General features: G+C 44.8%; 1 protein-coding gene and 2 long non-coding RNA genes across 3 annotated transcripts in view; 2 read left to right on the top strand and 1 right to left on the bottom strand.

The window, feature by feature from the left end:
* LOC133624964 (uncharacterized) overlaps positions 1–905 on the bottom strand; it is a 56,642-nt gene extending 55,737 nt beyond the window's left edge. Inside the window, exon 1 of the long non-coding RNA XR_009818226.1 lies at positions 829–905. This is a non-coding gene — a long non-coding RNA (uncharacterized LOC133624964). The remainder of the gene's footprint in view (positions 1–828) is intronic.
* CCN2 (cellular communication network factor 2) lies at positions 499–3,683 on the top strand. The gene is made up of 5 exons (XM_061990709.1): positions 499–816; positions 923–1,145; positions 1,274–1,525; positions 1,754–1,965; positions 2,342–3,683. The coding sequence occupies exons 1-5, from the start codon at positions 766–768 to the stop codon at positions 2,636–2,638; spliced, it is 1,035 nt and encodes a 344-aa protein (XP_061846693.1). The 5' UTR covers positions 499–765; the 3' UTR covers positions 2,639–3,683.
* Positions 3,684–5,141: 1,458 nt separating this feature from the next.
* On the top strand, positions 5,142–9,403 carry LOC133624925 (uncharacterized). Its single transcript, XR_009818195.1, has 3 exons — positions 5,142–5,362; positions 6,838–6,919; positions 8,198–9,403. It is a non-coding gene; the product is annotated as an uncharacterized LOC133624925 (long non-coding RNA).
* Positions 9,404–16,704: the final 7,301 nt, after the last annotated feature.

Here is a 16,704-nt window from a genome sequence, read left to right as displayed (position 1 = left end):
GGGGCAACCCCGAAACCGCCCACCACCCGTCCCCTTCGTCTGCTGGATAGCCGAGGGGCGGCGAGAGGGGCGACCCGAGGAGGGGAAATAACGGATTCCCCGTTATTCCCCTAGCAACCGCCCCGCCGCCCCCCTCGAAATAACGCGGTGCCGGGGGGCAGTGGGGCGGCTGGGGGGGGGCGCGGCCGAGAGCCGCTGGCGACGGAGGTGACTCACATTTAAAAAACACTGGAATAAAAAATAAAATGACGGCGGGGGGGGGGGGGGGGGGGGTGCTGGCTGGGGGGAGCGCAGACGGAGGAATGCGAGAGTCAGGGGTCAGGGCCGCTCCGGAGCGGCAGCGGCGGCGGCAGCGCGGGGCGGGGCCGGCGGGCGGCGCGGCGCGCAGGAATGCGCGGAATGTCGCTGTTTGTCCGCGGCCCCATTCAGCTCATTGGCGAGCCCGCGCCGCCGCCGCCTATAAAGGGCCGCCCGCTCCGCCACTCTGCAGTCACACAGCTACTCTCTTGCCGGACTCGGAAGGAGCAGAGCGGAGGAGAGCGCAGCACCGCACTGAGCAGCTACGAAACACCCCGTCCATCCATCAGCCGTCCCAGCGCCCACCGCCACAGGCCCGTGCGGACAGCGCCGCTGAGAAGAATCACCCGGCGGGACACTCTTCTCATCTCCCTTCGGCACACTCCACCTCACCGCCCCTCCGCCGGGCAGCCCGACACCGCTGGCAGCCTGACACCGCGCAGCCCACAAGCCCACGACCGTCGCGGGATGTCCCCCACCAGCTTCACCGTCGCCCTCCTCCTCGCCCTCCTCAGCCCAGTAAGTGCCCACCTGCGGCGCAGCTGCCTGTGCCCCAGCCGGCGCGGTCCCGGCGGCAGCCCTGACGCTCTCTTCTCTCTCTTCCTCTCTCCCCCGCCGCTTGCAGGAGGCGCAGGGCCAGGAGTGCAGCGGGCAGTGCCAGTGCGGCCCGGGGCCCGGCCCCACCTGCCCCGCCGGCGTCTCCTTGGTGCTCGACGGCTGCGGCTGCTGCCGCGTCTGCGCCAAGCAGCTGGGCGAGCTCTGCACCGAGCGCGACCCCTGCGACCACCACAAGGGCCTCTTCTGCGACTTTGGCTCCCCTGCCAACCGCAGGATCGGCGTCTGCACCGGTGAGTGGGGGCCGGGGCTGCCGACGGCCGCGGGGTGGGCAGGGCCGGGGTCCTGCCGGGATGAGGGCTGGGGAAGGGGGAAGCCGCGGCCCGGCGTCGCCTCACTCTCCGATTCCTGCCCCTCGCAGCTCGGGACGGCGCCCCGTGCGTCTTTGGCGGCATGGTGTACCGGAGCGGCGAGTCCTTCCAGAGCAGTTGTAAGTACCAGTGCACCTGCCTGGACGGGGCCGTGGGCTGCGTGCCCCTCTGCAGCATGGACGTCCGCCTGCCCAGCCCCGACTGCCCCTACCCGCGCCGGGTGAAGCTCCCTGGAAAGTGCTGTGAAGAGTGGGTCTGCGATGAGGCCAAAGAGCAGACTGCCGTGGGACCTGCTCTCGCTGGTGAGTGGGAGTCCCTCTGCAGATGGCTGCCTCGGGGCAGCCTGAGTAGATGTCAAAGGCAGTGGGATGGGTTGATGCAGGGCACCCCAGCAGCTGGAGTGCTGCAGTAAGCAGAATCACCCTGCAGATAAGCATGGCTGCCTGAATTTTTTCAGGAAAGGGGAAGAGAGCCTTTAGCAGAGCATGGGGTCAGGCAGCAGTCTTATCTTGGTTGTCTGTCTCCTGCAGCTTACAGACTGGAAGATACTTACGGTCCAGACCCAACAATGATGCGTGACAACTGCCTGGTGCAGACCACAGAATGGAGTGCTTGCTCCAAGACCTGTGGCATGGGTATCTCAACCAGGGTCACCAATGATAACGCCTTCTGCAGACTGGAGAAGCAGAGTAGGCTCTGCATGGTCCGACCTTGTGAAGCAGACCTGGAGGAGAACATCAAGGTAAACAGTCTCATCTTTATGAGATTTTAGGGGGAGTTGGACTAGATGATTTCTAGAAGTCCCTTCCAGCCCTTACTGTTCTATGATTCTATGTATGATCTGCTAGGATGTTTCCATCCAGTAGCAGAAAGACAGTGTTTTACCCAAAAATATGTGGTTCTGACAGTAGTGAACCTTGAAACTTGAGTTTTGCTCTAGCGGTAAATAGTTGACAATTAAATGCCCTTAATTTTCTCTCCCTCTGTATTATGGCACTATGTAAGACACTTTAGCCTGACAATAATGATTGGCATGTCTGCTGGCCCCCAGTTTGCAAGCTTGGCACCGTGTGGAAGCCTGCCTGCTAAACATTTTGTGTTGACTTCTACCCCAACAGAAAGGCAAAAAGTGCATCCGTACCCCCAAAATCTCCAAGCCCATCAAGTTTGAGCTGTCTGGTTGCACCAGTGTGAAGACCTACAGAGCCAAGTTCTGTGGCGTCTGCACAGACGGGCGCTGCTGCACACCCCACAGAACTGCCACCCTCCCTGTGGAGTTCAAATGCCCCGATGGAGAGGTCATGAAGAGGAAAATGATGTTCATCAAGACCTGTGCGTGCCACTACAACTGCCCTGGAGACAATGACATCTTTGAGTCTCTGTACTACAGAAAGATGTATGGAGACATGGCATAAAGCCTGAAGGAGACGCTAACTAGATTCTCAACTTGAACTGATTTGCATCTCATTTTGTAAACATGATTCAATAGCACAAGGTATTTAATTTTTTTTTTTACATTTCAACAAACTGCTCCACGTGACTTTTAAGAAAACTTTTCTACTGACCCCGAATGGTGGTTTAAAGATGTAAAATGGACAGCAAGACCACAGCAAGACACAACTTCAGAACATGTTGTTCATGAGGTGGTGTGAAGGGGTTGAGGGAAATAGGCAGGAAAAGCAGATTCAAGCAAATGTTCACATAATGTGGTACAGCATGCTTCATCTAGTAGTGCAATTGAGAAGGAGAGGGTGAGTATGCTTGCTGGCTGGCTGCTGGTCTGGTGACAGTAGCAGTTGGAATGCAAACACTCACCCAGCAAAGTGCTAAGCAGAAGGTGTCCTGATAAGTCAGGATGGTAGCGTTTCAGCTCTGACACTCTGATTCGTATGTCTTGGTCAGCAAGAATCAGAATCATGTCTATTAGACTGGACAGCTTGTGGCAGTTAATTTACCTGTAACAAGCTACTTCTTATTAATATTGTAAATACTGTGTGTATATATATTTGTACAGTTACCTAAATTAATTTAAAGTTTCGTGCCTTTGTTTAATGCTTTGAAAGTTCAATGATAGCCTGTTTTTGGAACAAGATAGGTAGGATTTAAAGCTTGTTTGACAATGCACTCAAAGCATGAAACAGATACTCTAGTGGAAGTTCTTTGGATAGGGCCAAATGGTGAGTTGACATCAAGATGGAGACCGTTAAAGAGTTGAGGTGCCTGTGTCCTTACAAAGCATTCATCTGGCAAAACACATTTAGTTCCCCTCTGTGGAGAAGTGGCTTTAAGAAAAAAAAAAATGGCTCTTCTGTAGCTCGTCAGTCTTTCCACTCGAGCATTTGTTTCTTTCTTTGACTATGGCTCTTTTTGGACAGTTTATTTGTTGAGAAGTGTGACCAAAAGTTACATGTTTGCACCTTTTTAGTTGAAAAAATAAAGTATTTATATTTTTTATATAAATGGCTTGGTATTTCATTTATGTTTAGTCTTGACTATTATTTTACATGTTCTTCAAAGCATTTGGCATTGCACTAGATGAAAATCAAGTAAAGCATGGGGAGGTGGTGGTTTTTTTGTCCAGAAGCACATGCACTTAGGAATAAGGTCATGATTTATGGATATTTATTTAGTCACGAGTGAACCAACAGTAAGTTTGTTACTGTTTTGAATTTAGATTGGAGGGCAGGGCCAGGCTTGCTTTGCCAAGCCTAGTATTGCATTAGAAAATGCAGGAGCTTCCTCATGTGTCACGTGACGGCTTTAACATGAGCCAGCTGATCAGCAGTCTTCAACTCCTGCTGTCATACACAATGTGGTTAACTGCATTGAAGTCTTCCACTAGTTAAGATTTACTTTCAACTGAAGGCAGGGAAAATGATTTTTCCCATTATTTGCGTTGGAGTGGCTCCCAACTCTAGAGTCAGAAGTCCAAAACCGAGTAGAATTCTCAGTGAAGATCTAAAAATTACGGTATCAAAAATCATAGAATAATACAGAGTGGAAGAGACCTTGTCAAACCTTCTGATGTGTGACCTTCTTAGAGGAGGGCTAACTTAGGTGTGGTTTTACCTGAATTAAGACCTTAGTATGGTATGGTAAACAGCACTGAGGCAGATAGCCCAGGTATTTGCCATCTCCCTACTTGATCGCCAGGGGCAAATAATTTTATGTGACAGTTTTGTCTGTGAAATGTCCATTGATTCAAATTCTTGCAGGCCTGGGGATGGAAAGTGTTGTAAGAGCTACACATTGTGATAACGGCCCAAACATTCTTTGCAGATAAGCAAAAAAAAAAGGTGTAAGGACAGTTATGAGTAATTTGCCTCATCCTGTTAAGGGAAAAAGGAAAGCTTCAGCCCTGTGCTAAGTCCTATGTTACTAATGAACTTCTTTTTGTCCCTTTTTTAAGATGAAGAAATTCTTTGAATTTAAAACTAACCTTTGCACTGGAAGCATTAGGGTTTGGGTTTTTTATTTTTTCAGAAAAAACCCAAACCCCAAAACACTTACTCTCCAACAAGAATCCTTTTCAAGGCAAACAAGTTCAATCTGGAATTTCCTGGTGGTGAAAGAGTGTTAGCTTACAAAAACGTCCATCCTTCCTGAGCACTTTCCAATCCCATTGATTTCAGCTAGCATTAGCGGCAAATCAGCATAATGCTGGCTTTGGCTAAAGGTGGACAACAGACCCCTAAATTAATGGGAAGTCAAGAGCTTGAGTCTTGCCAGTGGCCTCACCAGGCTTTGCGCAAGGTCATAGAAGCATTTCCCCGTCCCCTAAAAAATACAAGGAATTCTGGCATGAGGAAGTGGCTTTCTGTGTCCCATATGAAATAGTTTTGGGTAGCCTCCGGCTCTTACGCTCCTTGTGACTCTCCAGCATTTTTTCTTTCCCTACTTTTTTTCTTTTTCAGATTATGAATACGATGCAGCCATTTAGTTTGCCCTGGAGACACTTCAAACACTCATACAACCACAAGGACTGGCTGTCCAACCGCTACTGTGGCTCCACCCCCAAATAACAAGAAAACTGTCGCTTCTAGTTCCAGCAAGGACAGGATATACATGGACTTCATTCATAGGCATCACTATAGAAGAACTCCAGATCAGAATAGAAAGAAGCACAATATACCTGACAGGTCGGAATTAACGCCTTTAAGAATTTGTGTGTTTCTAATGCTGCTCAAGCCTGTTCATTAGAATTGTAGGTTATCATAGAATAACTTAATTGGAAAAGACCATTAAGGACATCGAGTCCAACAACTAACTTCACACCGCCAAGCCCATCACTAAACCATGTCCGTCAGCACCTCATCTACACATCTTTTAAATATCTGCAGGGATGGTGACCTCCTTGGGCAGCCTGTGCCAGTGTCTTAACAACTGTCTTGGTGAAAAAGTTTTTCTTAATCTCCAATCTAAACCTCTTCTGGTGCAACTTGAGGCCATTTCCTCTTGTCTCATCACACATTATTTGGGAGAAAAGACCGATTCCCACCTCTCTACAACTTCCTTTCAGGTAGTTGCAGAGAGTGATCACGTCTCCCCTCAGCCTTGTCTTCTCCAGACTAAACATCCTCAGCTGCTCCTCATAAGACTTTTTTCTCCAGACCCTTCACCAGCTTTGTTGCCCATCTCTGGACACGCTCCAGCACCTCCATGTTCTTCTTGTAGTGAGGGGCCCAAAAAACCACAATACTCAAGGTGCGGCCTCACCAGCACTGAATACAGTGGGATGGTCACTTCCCTGGTCCTGCTGGCCACACTGTGAATGTCCATTCCTTATAACATCATATATGAAAGGCTGATGGGAGACCTCACTCTCTACAAGCACCTGAAAGGAGGTTGTAGAGAAGTAGGGGTTGGTCTCTTCTCCCAAGTAATAAGTGACATGACAAGACAGAACAGCTTCAAGTTGCACCAAGGGAGGTTTAGATTGGAGATTAGGAAAAATTTCTTCACAGAAGGGGTTATCAGTTGTTGGAACAGGCTGCCCAGGGAATTGGTTGAGTCACCATCCCTGTAGGCAAATAAAAGACATGTATGTGTGGCACATAAGAACATGGTTTAATCATGGATGTGGCAGTGCTGGGTTAATAGTTGGTCTCAATGATCTTAAAGGTCTTTTCCAACCTAAATGATTCTATGATTATATGATCTCTTGAGCCTCATAATTGGCTCTTGAGATTCACTCACATTCTACTCCCAGTCCTCTGTGGTGTGGGCTTGTCATGGGTTTGTGTGGAGCCATATTTGGTAATGAGGAAGGGGCTGTAAAGATGGCTCCTGTAAGAAGTATCTCAGACATCTGAGCTGTGTGGCACTGAGGCCTCCCCCAGCATAGTCTACTAGCTGTGCCTGGAATACGAGGCTTAAGGGATAGAGAGCAGCAGCAGTACACTAGTTTAGGAAGGGCTATCTGTCATTAGACACTCATGAAGGGGCTGCCCCAAAACAGATGCTGTTGTCATTTTCAATTAAAAAAAAAAAAAAAGGAGCATGCTGCATATGCAAATCTGTTTTGCAAGCTGTTGCTCTCCCCTAAGCATATCAAGGATCATAAATCCCAGCTATCACTGCATTATAATGATTTGTATTCTTTTTTTTTTTCCAGGAACACATGTAGTCTTCTGATGGAAGCATGCATTTTACACTATTTCACAGGTGTAAGACCTCTGAAGGTTTTATCTCTGAAGGTAAAGAAATTAAAATACTTTGCTGTAAGGTCTCCTAGAGGTGTAGGTAGGCATTGTACTGTTTAGAAGTCTTTCAAAGGTCTCCTGGGAAAAAAGGGGGCTCTTATGTGGAATTTATGGCATCTTAAATGATAGTTAAAATGTGGGCCTTTCAACCGTAAAGATGTTTCCTGATTTCATTCTTTGTGCCTAAGATGCATAGATGCAAGAATAAAAGCTCGAGTTCAAAAGTCCAAAGTCACTTACATGGGAGAGAACATTGGTTCACATTCCTTCCAAAATACCTTGTTTTGGAAGTTTGCTTTTGGATGTTTGCATCCTCAGAAAATCCTGTGGTGTGGCTTTCCTACTGTGCTTTGACGATATTTTATTCATATATGAAGGTATATTCATTCAAGTGACTAATTCTTTAAAATGGATTTCCAGCAATACTAGTAACACAGTTGGTAAAGGGCCTCTGTAAAGTCAATACTCATTTAATAAATGATACTCAATTAATCATTAGACAGGAATTCAAGGTGGCTTAAGACCAGAGTATCAAATCATTTGTGAAATAACTCTAAGCCATCGTATTTCAGATTTTTCTGCCATAACACTTTTGCATGGATTTGCAGCCTAGCTGTCTAACACAATGCAGATGGGAACAACAGACACGGATTACAGCCCTTTCATATGAAACAGGCTCTACACTCCAGATGGAAATTTGTCAGATTCCTCAGAGCTACGAAACATCCAAAAGACGCTAGTTAAGAAACTGTTCAAGAATGAGCCACTTTTAATGATCCGTAACCACACAGGAACAAATAAGTCTTTGAACAGTATCCAGTTGTTTGTCTCACAAAGACAGGGACTCAGCTGAGAAAACTGACTTTTGGACACCGTTAGAAAAAGTATACCCTTCACTAGATAATTTGTATTTCTCTTTCATGTAGCAGAGCCCTTGTCAGATGTCGTGCTTGAAGAAAGTTCTCGTACCATTACACTGAAAAGGATATTAAGTGTAAGAAGAAATAGTAATATTCTTACCTAAACATATAATAATTCAAGCATTCTGACTTTGCATCCTACCACCAAAATCCAAAGTTCTTTAAAAACAGTGCTTAAATGTGGCTTTAACTGATGTTGTACTATGCTTACATGTGGAAGTAGTTAGCAAGGAGAAGTTGGGATGAAATACCAGTGTAAGGCTTTGCCCAAAACCCAAGAAGAATCCAAGAGAGGAAGTAGCTCAGTTAACTTATTTTTCCTCCCATTTTCCACTTTTTTTCCTCCCTGCAGTTCCTTTGATTCATGCCCATAAATGGACATACCAAAAGCCACCACATTCTCACAGTGTTTTTCAGCCTGCCTGGAACCAGGAAATACCAGGAATTTCTTCAAGGAACCTGTTCCCAAACTGTACTAAAGCCTTCAACACATTTAGTGTTTGAACAAGGTTTAGAAGCATGACTAAGGTCCCATCTCCGCTGCACGGTCCAGCATTGCTCCTGCATCAGAGGACAACTGTTTGCAGTCCTTGTTGCTAGCCCTGGCTGTTTTAAGCTCTTCTCTGTGCTGGTCTGAGCTCACACCCTCAGAACAGTGAATTTGGGATGATTCTGAAAAATCTTCCCCTCTCCCCGCCCTAGAACCTCTGACTGCATATTGTGGCAGCATTCCTCAGCTTCTCTCTGTTATTGGGGCAGTGCCAAATGCAGGAGTATTTACACTTGCTTCATGGTAAGTAAATCCAACCCTAATGGTAGTATAATAGTGTTTATGCTGTGAGGAACAAAGCATTTTACAGCCTCCTGAGCAGGACCAAAAGGTTGCTAACGTGGTACTACAGTGTAAACACAACCCAGTGGTGCCTCCATTCATACTCTGCCCCATTAATTGGGGCACTGAAAGAAATGCACGATCCAGAGAAACGTTTGTTGTTTTAAATTAGTCCTATTAAAAGCAGGTATTTACAGCTTTCAGCAGCTATGAAATATGTTTTCCTGCTCCTGAGCTAAATGCTAAGAACCAGCTTTTCATCCAGTTTTCGGGACATAGGTCAGTCTAGTTAATTGGTACAACTGCAGTCACAGGAGTTTAGGTCACCTGTGGCCCAAAGTCCTGAGGCTGTACAAATTTAGGGGAACTGCACAGGGCTGTGTGCATGGGAGGGCTCCCAAGAGGATACAGGCTGGCTGCTGTGGCATCAGCTGGGCAATAAGCACTTGCAGGAGCAGAAATTGCACAGAAAAGTATCCTGTAAACAGCAAAAAGTACAACCTACTTAGGGGACCCAGTGTCTCTGGCAAGTGAATGGAATGGACAAGGATTAAAACTGATAAAATACTCTTCAAGCTTTAGACAATATAACATCTGGGAAGGCATTAGATATGAACTTAATACACTGTGATATGCTACACATTTCTTAAATCATGCAATTAAAAAAAACCCTCTTTATTCTTAACCAAAGAAGAGATTCGATGTCTTCTGATGAGAGATCATGGAGTCACGGACTTTGTGATTTGGCACACTGCCGTGCTCTGGAGGAACTTACTTTGCCCTAACTCTCAGGCTTTGGTTACAATTACATGAGCTGAGCTGTTCTCTGATCCAGGAATAGGTATGTCCCAGAGGATGTCTGTAATGGTGCTCTGCTATCACATGACTCCAGCCTGGGGTGGGGAGCCTGGCAGGAAAAGAGGATCATAGAATCATAGAATAGTAAAAACAATGGAAAACGGGTCAATTACACTGATGACCATCCCTTTGGGGTTCAGCTTCATGGCTAACAAGAACAAGACAGTACTGTGCACCTTCTCATCTGTGACTCAAGAGCAAGAGAGAAATGCATATTTGTTGAACAGCATGAGAATAGCTGAGGACCACTACACACTGCAGATCCAGAGAGCATAAATACCTGGTCTTGCTGAGATAGCACTTCACAAATTTGCAATTCCTGCCACCTCAAGGAAGGTCAGTGTTAGAGTTCATTGATGTGGGTGGAAAAGAGTACTTGTTTTGACTACATTCTTGAAAACACCACGTAGGCAAGAAAGCAAACATGCAGAGCAATGGAAATACATAAAAAGTCATGTTTGGCCTTTTCTATTGATACATATTTTTCTGATTTTAGGCTTGTTCAGAGGCCAAAAAGTCCAAGGTCAATAAGTTGATTAAGCACTTGAAACTTGGTAGGAGTTAATGAAGACGGACAGCTCATCTTGTCTTGAGAACTGTCACAAATGTCTCCCAATGGGTTTCCCCATCAGCATCATAGCTGTAGTCACCCATCCAAGGGAATCTGCTCAACTGAGGTTTTTCTTCTGTGTGTGACTCCAAAGACTTTTATAAGGTGGCATAGAAATAAAATGTTTCTTTCCTTCCACTGATCCTTCCAGCCATGGCTCCATAGCCAATAAGTAGCCACTTTGGAAAGCACTACATAGACCAGAATATGTCCCAGACAGGGATACTAAATATGTCCCAGCATTGTTAATGTCCATGAGAAGCCACCTAGCATCAGTATGGCAAGGGAAGGCAACATTTGGCTTTGCTTGCTGTGTTATAGGCTCAGCATTGCTTCTTGTCCTAATGTGCCAGTGCAGTAATAAACAGCACAGTAGAAATGCCATTTTAATTTACAGTTATTTGATTAGATACTCAACAAAATGCTGTTAGAGAAAAATTGCCAACATTACCCACCTTCACTTTACAGCTAGAGTACCTGACTCTTAGAGCTAATCAACACAGGGTTCATCTAGTGTAAGGGTAGCCCATGGGGTCTAACCTTACACACAGACAGACATATATGCATGCACACATTCCCTCCCACTGTAGCTTTCTCTACAGGGCTCAGTTCTGGGGCCAGTCTTGTTCAGCTTCTTCATCAACGACCTGGATGAGGGGACAGAGTGTACCCTCAGCAAGTTGGCTGATGACACCAAACTGGGAGGACTGGTTGATTCCCCAGAAGGCTGTGCTGCCATTCCGCGGGATCTCGACCGGCTTGAGAGTTGGGCAGAGAAGAACTTCATAAGGTTCAACAAGGACAAGTGAAGAGTCCTGTATCTGGGAAGGAACAACCCCATGCACCAGTACAGGCTGGGGGTTGAACTGCTGAAGAACTGCTCTGCAGGGAGAGACCTGGGAGTCCTGATTGCTAATAAGCTAAACATGAGCCAGCAATGTGCCCTTGTGGCCAAGAAGGCCAATGGCATCCTGGGATGCATCAAGAAGAGTGTGGCCAGCAGGTCAAGGGAGGTTCTTCTCCCCCTCTACTCTGCCCTGATGAGGCCTCATCTGAAGTCCTGTGTACAGTTCTGGGTTCCCCAGCTCAAAAGGGACAGAGAACTTCTGGAGAGAGTCCAGTGCAGGGCCACCAAGGTGATCAGGGGACTGGATCATCTTCCTTATGAGGAAAGGCTGTGGGAACTGGGGCTGTTTAATCTAGAGAACAGGAGACTGAGGGGTGAGCTTATTAACATTGACAAATATCTAAATGGTGGGTGTCTGGAGGTTGGGGCATCCCTTTTTTCTATAGTAGCTAGCAACAGGACAAGGGGTAATGGGATGAAGCTGGAACACAAAAAATTCCACTTAAACATAAGAAAAAACTATTTCACCGTGAGAGTGACGAAGCAGTGGCACAGGCTGCCCAGAGGGGTTGTGGAGTCTCCTTCCTTGGAGGTCTTCAAGACCCGCCTGGACACGTTCCTATGCGACCTGATCTAGGTGAACCTGCTTCTGCAGGGGAGTTGGACTAGATGATCTCTAAAGGTCCCTTCCAACTCCTACCATTCTATGATTCTATGTAGTTGCTCTTGTGAGGATGCAGTTAAAGTATAACTGTGTCATCTTATACAATATTCTACTCTACAAATGTGAGTATGCTCATCTTACCCTTTACCAAACTGTACACCATTGTGTTTATTAGTTCTGGCTTTTCTGACTTCAGCAAGTATATAGCAAGCATGGCAAAGCTTGGAAGTACAGCCAGCCTGTAGAGTGCAAGGTCTTGTTTTCTGTATGAATAATTAACAGACATTCTATACGAAAAATCAAGCAAGACTCTTTTGTCCTTAACGGTGCTTTAATTTCATCCAGTTGAAAAAAAAATTAGAGGTTATTTGTGTAATGTTTTCTTTTGCTTCTTCATGGCATTCTCCACAGAATCACAAAAGAGTTTAGAAACAGTATGTATGTTTGCTAGCAACCATGCACAGACATACGTGATGACCCAACAAAAATCAGAACTAAACAAGGAACCACAATGTTGACTGATAAAATCTTGTGCTGTATGGTGACTGCTGATTGTGAGAGGAAACAGGTTCCTGTTCCAGTTTTGTCTAAGATCTCTTTAAAATTATTTATTAGACTTCATTAAACCAGTATTTAAGTTTGTTTGTGCTCTATATAGCCACACCAGGACAACTTGTGGACTAGGAGTATTCTACAGAAACAGCCTGTCCCTTAGTCAGAAAAGAAAGAATTGTCCACTGGCACCTGTATTGTGTGTCTCTGCTTCTCCAAAATAAGAAGGAGGAAAAATTTGGTCTAACATTTTATTTCATGAATGCATTTAAGGGTTTTTTTGATGAGGCAACTTTGGAGCATACAAATTCTGTTATACAATGCTGTTAAAACACAATGCATAGCAAAACAGTCTAATATTTAACCAGCCAGAAATTAATACACTGCTTGAACCAGTTCCAGACTAACAACTCCCAAACCAGCAAATACGTCCTGTGTTGGGTGCCACAGGAGCCTAGTGGGGTCCCGGCTGGCCCAGGGCTGCGGAAGGGGTGGTGCGGCTTAGGGCCGGTCCCGAGGTGTGACAGCGCTCTTTCCCGGCATCACACCGACACCGTGTGGCTGCTCGGCAGCGGCAGCCCTGTGCTCCAGGGACAAGCTATGCCTCCGGATAATGCAGGATAAACACATTCATGGTGCTCCACTTGCTGCTAGGTATTTGATTTCTCACTGGAAACTGTTCGAGCTATTTTGTTCAGAAGGGTGGTATGAGCCAAGCATAGACTTTTTTGGAATACAGGAAATATTTCTTATTTTCTCATACAATATTAAAGTAATAGCTACACAGGTCTGCTGAGCACCCCACATTGCTAAGACATACATATGATTATACACACTCCCTATCGTTATTACCTATGTTCAAGATGCAGAAAATAAGCCACTCAAGAGTGCAGTTAAAACTCCTCTGGGTTGAGGTGCAAGTCATAGGATGAGGTCTCACTGATCCCCTGTCTTGCTTTGGGCAACTGCCATGCTTTGAACTGAAAGCAGAATAAGATTCCCTTGCAGACCCTCCCTAAGAATCCTTTGACTTCCCAACAGCACCCATCCTAGAGACATGGATCACAACAATATGTCACGGTGTATCATTCCAGTTCTCACCAGCAAGTACTGGGAAAAACAATCTTAAGAGATGGTAATAATGAAAAAGAGTATATTCTAAATCTCTCGCTTTTTATTGTGCCTACCTCTTAAAAATTAGTCAGCCTTCTGAGATCCAAGTTTTAGGACGAGCAAGGTTTGCTTCTCCTCCTTAGGTGGGTATGGATTCACACATAGGTGTTGGGGATCTGTCACAAATCCATGAAAATATCTTATGTAATTGCAACTCTTTTTACAGTTGACCGATTATGCTACAAAAAGCCTTTGAGTTAAATTGTTGAAAGGGAAACTCATTTCCCTCCTGACTTCTTCAACATGCATAGACAATGAGTCGCATCTATTTTATGTAGATTTTATCTGATGAATAGGACTCTGAGTCTGGTGCTCTGGGTCTAACCCAAACCTACCGTAAAAAACCCACCTCTGGTCAAGCTCCTTATTTGAGACCCAGTTCTGTGAAAGGGGTTTGGACATACAAATGGGCAAGAGGGCTGCCGTGCCTTGTCCTCTAGATCCTTTCTATCTCAGCTGGGTCCCCAGTCAAAGTGTGGATCAGATTCTCGAAACACGGACATCTACATTACTGACTCCAAAAAGTGTTAAGAAGTATAGGCGGTTTGTTAGGCACATATATTCCCTTCATAAAAAAACACTTATAAAGATTTTTACAACAGCTTGTCTGAATGACACCTTTATTCAATGGTGGTAGTGAGGGACTGGCTGTTCTTAATCACTCAGAACTCGAGATTCACCTGAGATTTGCTTTCATTACTCTGCTCCTTTAAAAGCACTGTGTACCTCATCTTCTGCATAAGCAAGGAGGTTTTTTAGACATATGGTTCCTCATATCATCTTTACAAGGTCAACAACTTTTAACAAGGCATCTTCACAGAACTTCAGACTTTCATCACCAGCTTCTTAACTAACTTGCCTGGAAGTCCTCAGCAAGCCTCAGACCTGGTGTAGGACCCAGAGGCCTTGAGATATCAGTAGCACTGGGTCAGGCAGGAATCAGAAAAAGCTCTTCACTCTCCTAGTGCATTTCCTTCTTGGAAAAGCTTGTGGTCAGCCCAGCTTTGTGCTCAACATCTGCCTAGTCCTAACTGACCAAATTCTTCACTTACTAAATCTCTACCAAGAGCTACATCCCACATCTACCTGTGCACAAGTACTACTCTCAAGTTGCTGGTTTGAGAATCCAGATCAGGCAAACATTTCATTACTTAGTTTACACAGAAATCCCTCTACTCTACTGTTTTCAGTCAAGCAGGATGAAAAACATATTCAGCTTAACTTCTCTCCCAAACATGATAATCTCCATATAAGTATTTAGCATTGTGATTCAGCAGTAACACTGCTGTTCTAGCTTTTTTTTAGGATGGCTTTGACATTATCACCCATACAACCCAACAAAACCAGTCTACATCAAGTGTAACCTCTTATACCATCAACATCTGCTATATATTACATGTCTGAGAAACCACCTTCAAAAGAAAGGGCTAAAATTATGTACGTTTTTTTTCCAAAGACAGTGGTTTAGAAAGGTGTTTGCCATCTACCAAGTTCCCCAAATTTATCTTATTAATAGTGGAAAATATTTCCTTTTTACACATTTATCCAAGTCTTTGGGAACAAAACACGCCTCTGGTTAGTTGCCTTTTCTTCTTTAAAAAGTCTTGAAATTTCTCAACTAATAGATCCATTGCCTCCTATTCCCAAAGCCCTGTCCCTCTTTTGATGCCCCTTTAGAAACAGAACAGTTGCAGTCCTGCTGAAACATCTACAGCTCAGCAATTGCTGGGGACTCTTAACAATAAGCTCCATATGCCATTTTCTTGTAGGTAAGCCCTTTTTGTTTTTGTAATACTTTTTCAATATCATGTATTTGATGGCAAAAACATCCATCTTTCATAAGCTTGGCTTTAGCATGGATGACACTTTGGCAAGTTGTAATTGCAAAGGTGTCATTCTGGATGCTGCAGGAATCTCCACACTTTCTGTATTCAAGGAACTATGTGTCAAGAAGCTACATGATTGCAACTTTAAGCAACTGCTGAACTTGAACAGCAGTCATCAACTGTTTTTCCAGAGGTATAGCTATCTATATCTTCAAATGACAAAGCTATGGATTCTGCAAGTCATTCGAACTCTTGATAAGGACTTGGAGTCAGCTAGTGAGTATGTCTAAAAATTGGTGCCTTCTTCAATTGATCTTCCCAAGTTTGTTTGGTTTGCCTGTTACACATAGTGAGAAGTGTCCAGTCCAATGAAAGTTCTTCTCTCCTCCCTATGAGCAGCACATCACTCCAAGTCCTGCCCTCTGGAACTCACAGCCAAAGCTGTTGACTTAATAAAGACTTTACCACGCAATCCATTAGCCGACTTTCCTCTGAAGTGAAGCCATGTGTGCTCATTGTCATAACATCACCCCACCCTTCCCATTTGAATCAGGTTAGTGGTGCTGCAATGTATTCCAAATTTTACAGTATATGGAGCTTTTGCTGGTTTTGGTTTTTTTTTTGGGGGGGGCGGGGGGGTCAGAAAGATATGAACAATCTGGTTTATATTATGTAAGCTCCAAGATGACATCCAAATGATCAATTTCCCCAAGTGATCAAGTGGTTGGTATAAGTCACACTGTATTTCTGCTCTGTTGAAGCCAGCAGAAGGAGTTTACAATGTGCATTTTATGTGATTTGAGCTCATCTGTAGAAGGAAAGTGTTAACAACTATAGTGTAATTAGTTCCACTGGGATGTCTGATAACACAGGATATACAAATATTTGTATGAAAAAACCCCTCTCTTGGTCTTAAGAAGTCACAGCATAATCTTCTGCAGAATTTTTTCATTTCTCTGCACCCCAGTAATACAGCCTTCCCAGTTTTCTCATTTCTAAAAACTGTACTAAGAGTGTTAGCTAATTACAAGGATGTGAAGTATTTAATAAAAAGCTTAGGAAAGCTACCTTCTTTTCCAGGTGGTGTGCCTGAATTTTTACTGCCCCAGGACCATTATTTCCCAAGAAAAGATACACTAAGCAAAACAGATCTTTTCCCAATTATCTCAGATCAGACCAGAAGAGGGCCAGGTATCACCAGCAAATGCAGCTGCATTCATTATTTGTTCAAAGTAAAATACACCCATAAATGATTATCAAACTTTGCACTTCCTGAACTATTTTCAACAGTATAACCAAGCATATGTCACTCCTTTCTCCAGTGTAGGGTGGCAAGGTACAGTTTTAAACTCAGTTATAGCACTGTAACAAAGAGCATAACTACAGTTTTGTAGTGGACCGTGCCGCCTCATGCACCTGCTCCAGTGGGTACAAGATTTAAAAGTGAATCCATTACCCTCTAACAGCATGCTTCCTGCCACCTAGAAATTCAGCTCT

The sequence above is a fragment of the Colius striatus genome, chromosome 2 (genome assembly GCF_028858725.1).
Source record: "Colius striatus isolate bColStr4 chromosome 2, bColStr4.1.hap1, whole genome shotgun sequence".
Lineage (NCBI taxonomy): Eukaryota > Metazoa > Chordata > Aves > Coliiformes > Coliidae > Colius > Colius striatus.
This window is presented reverse-complemented; position numbering and strand designations above follow the sequence as displayed.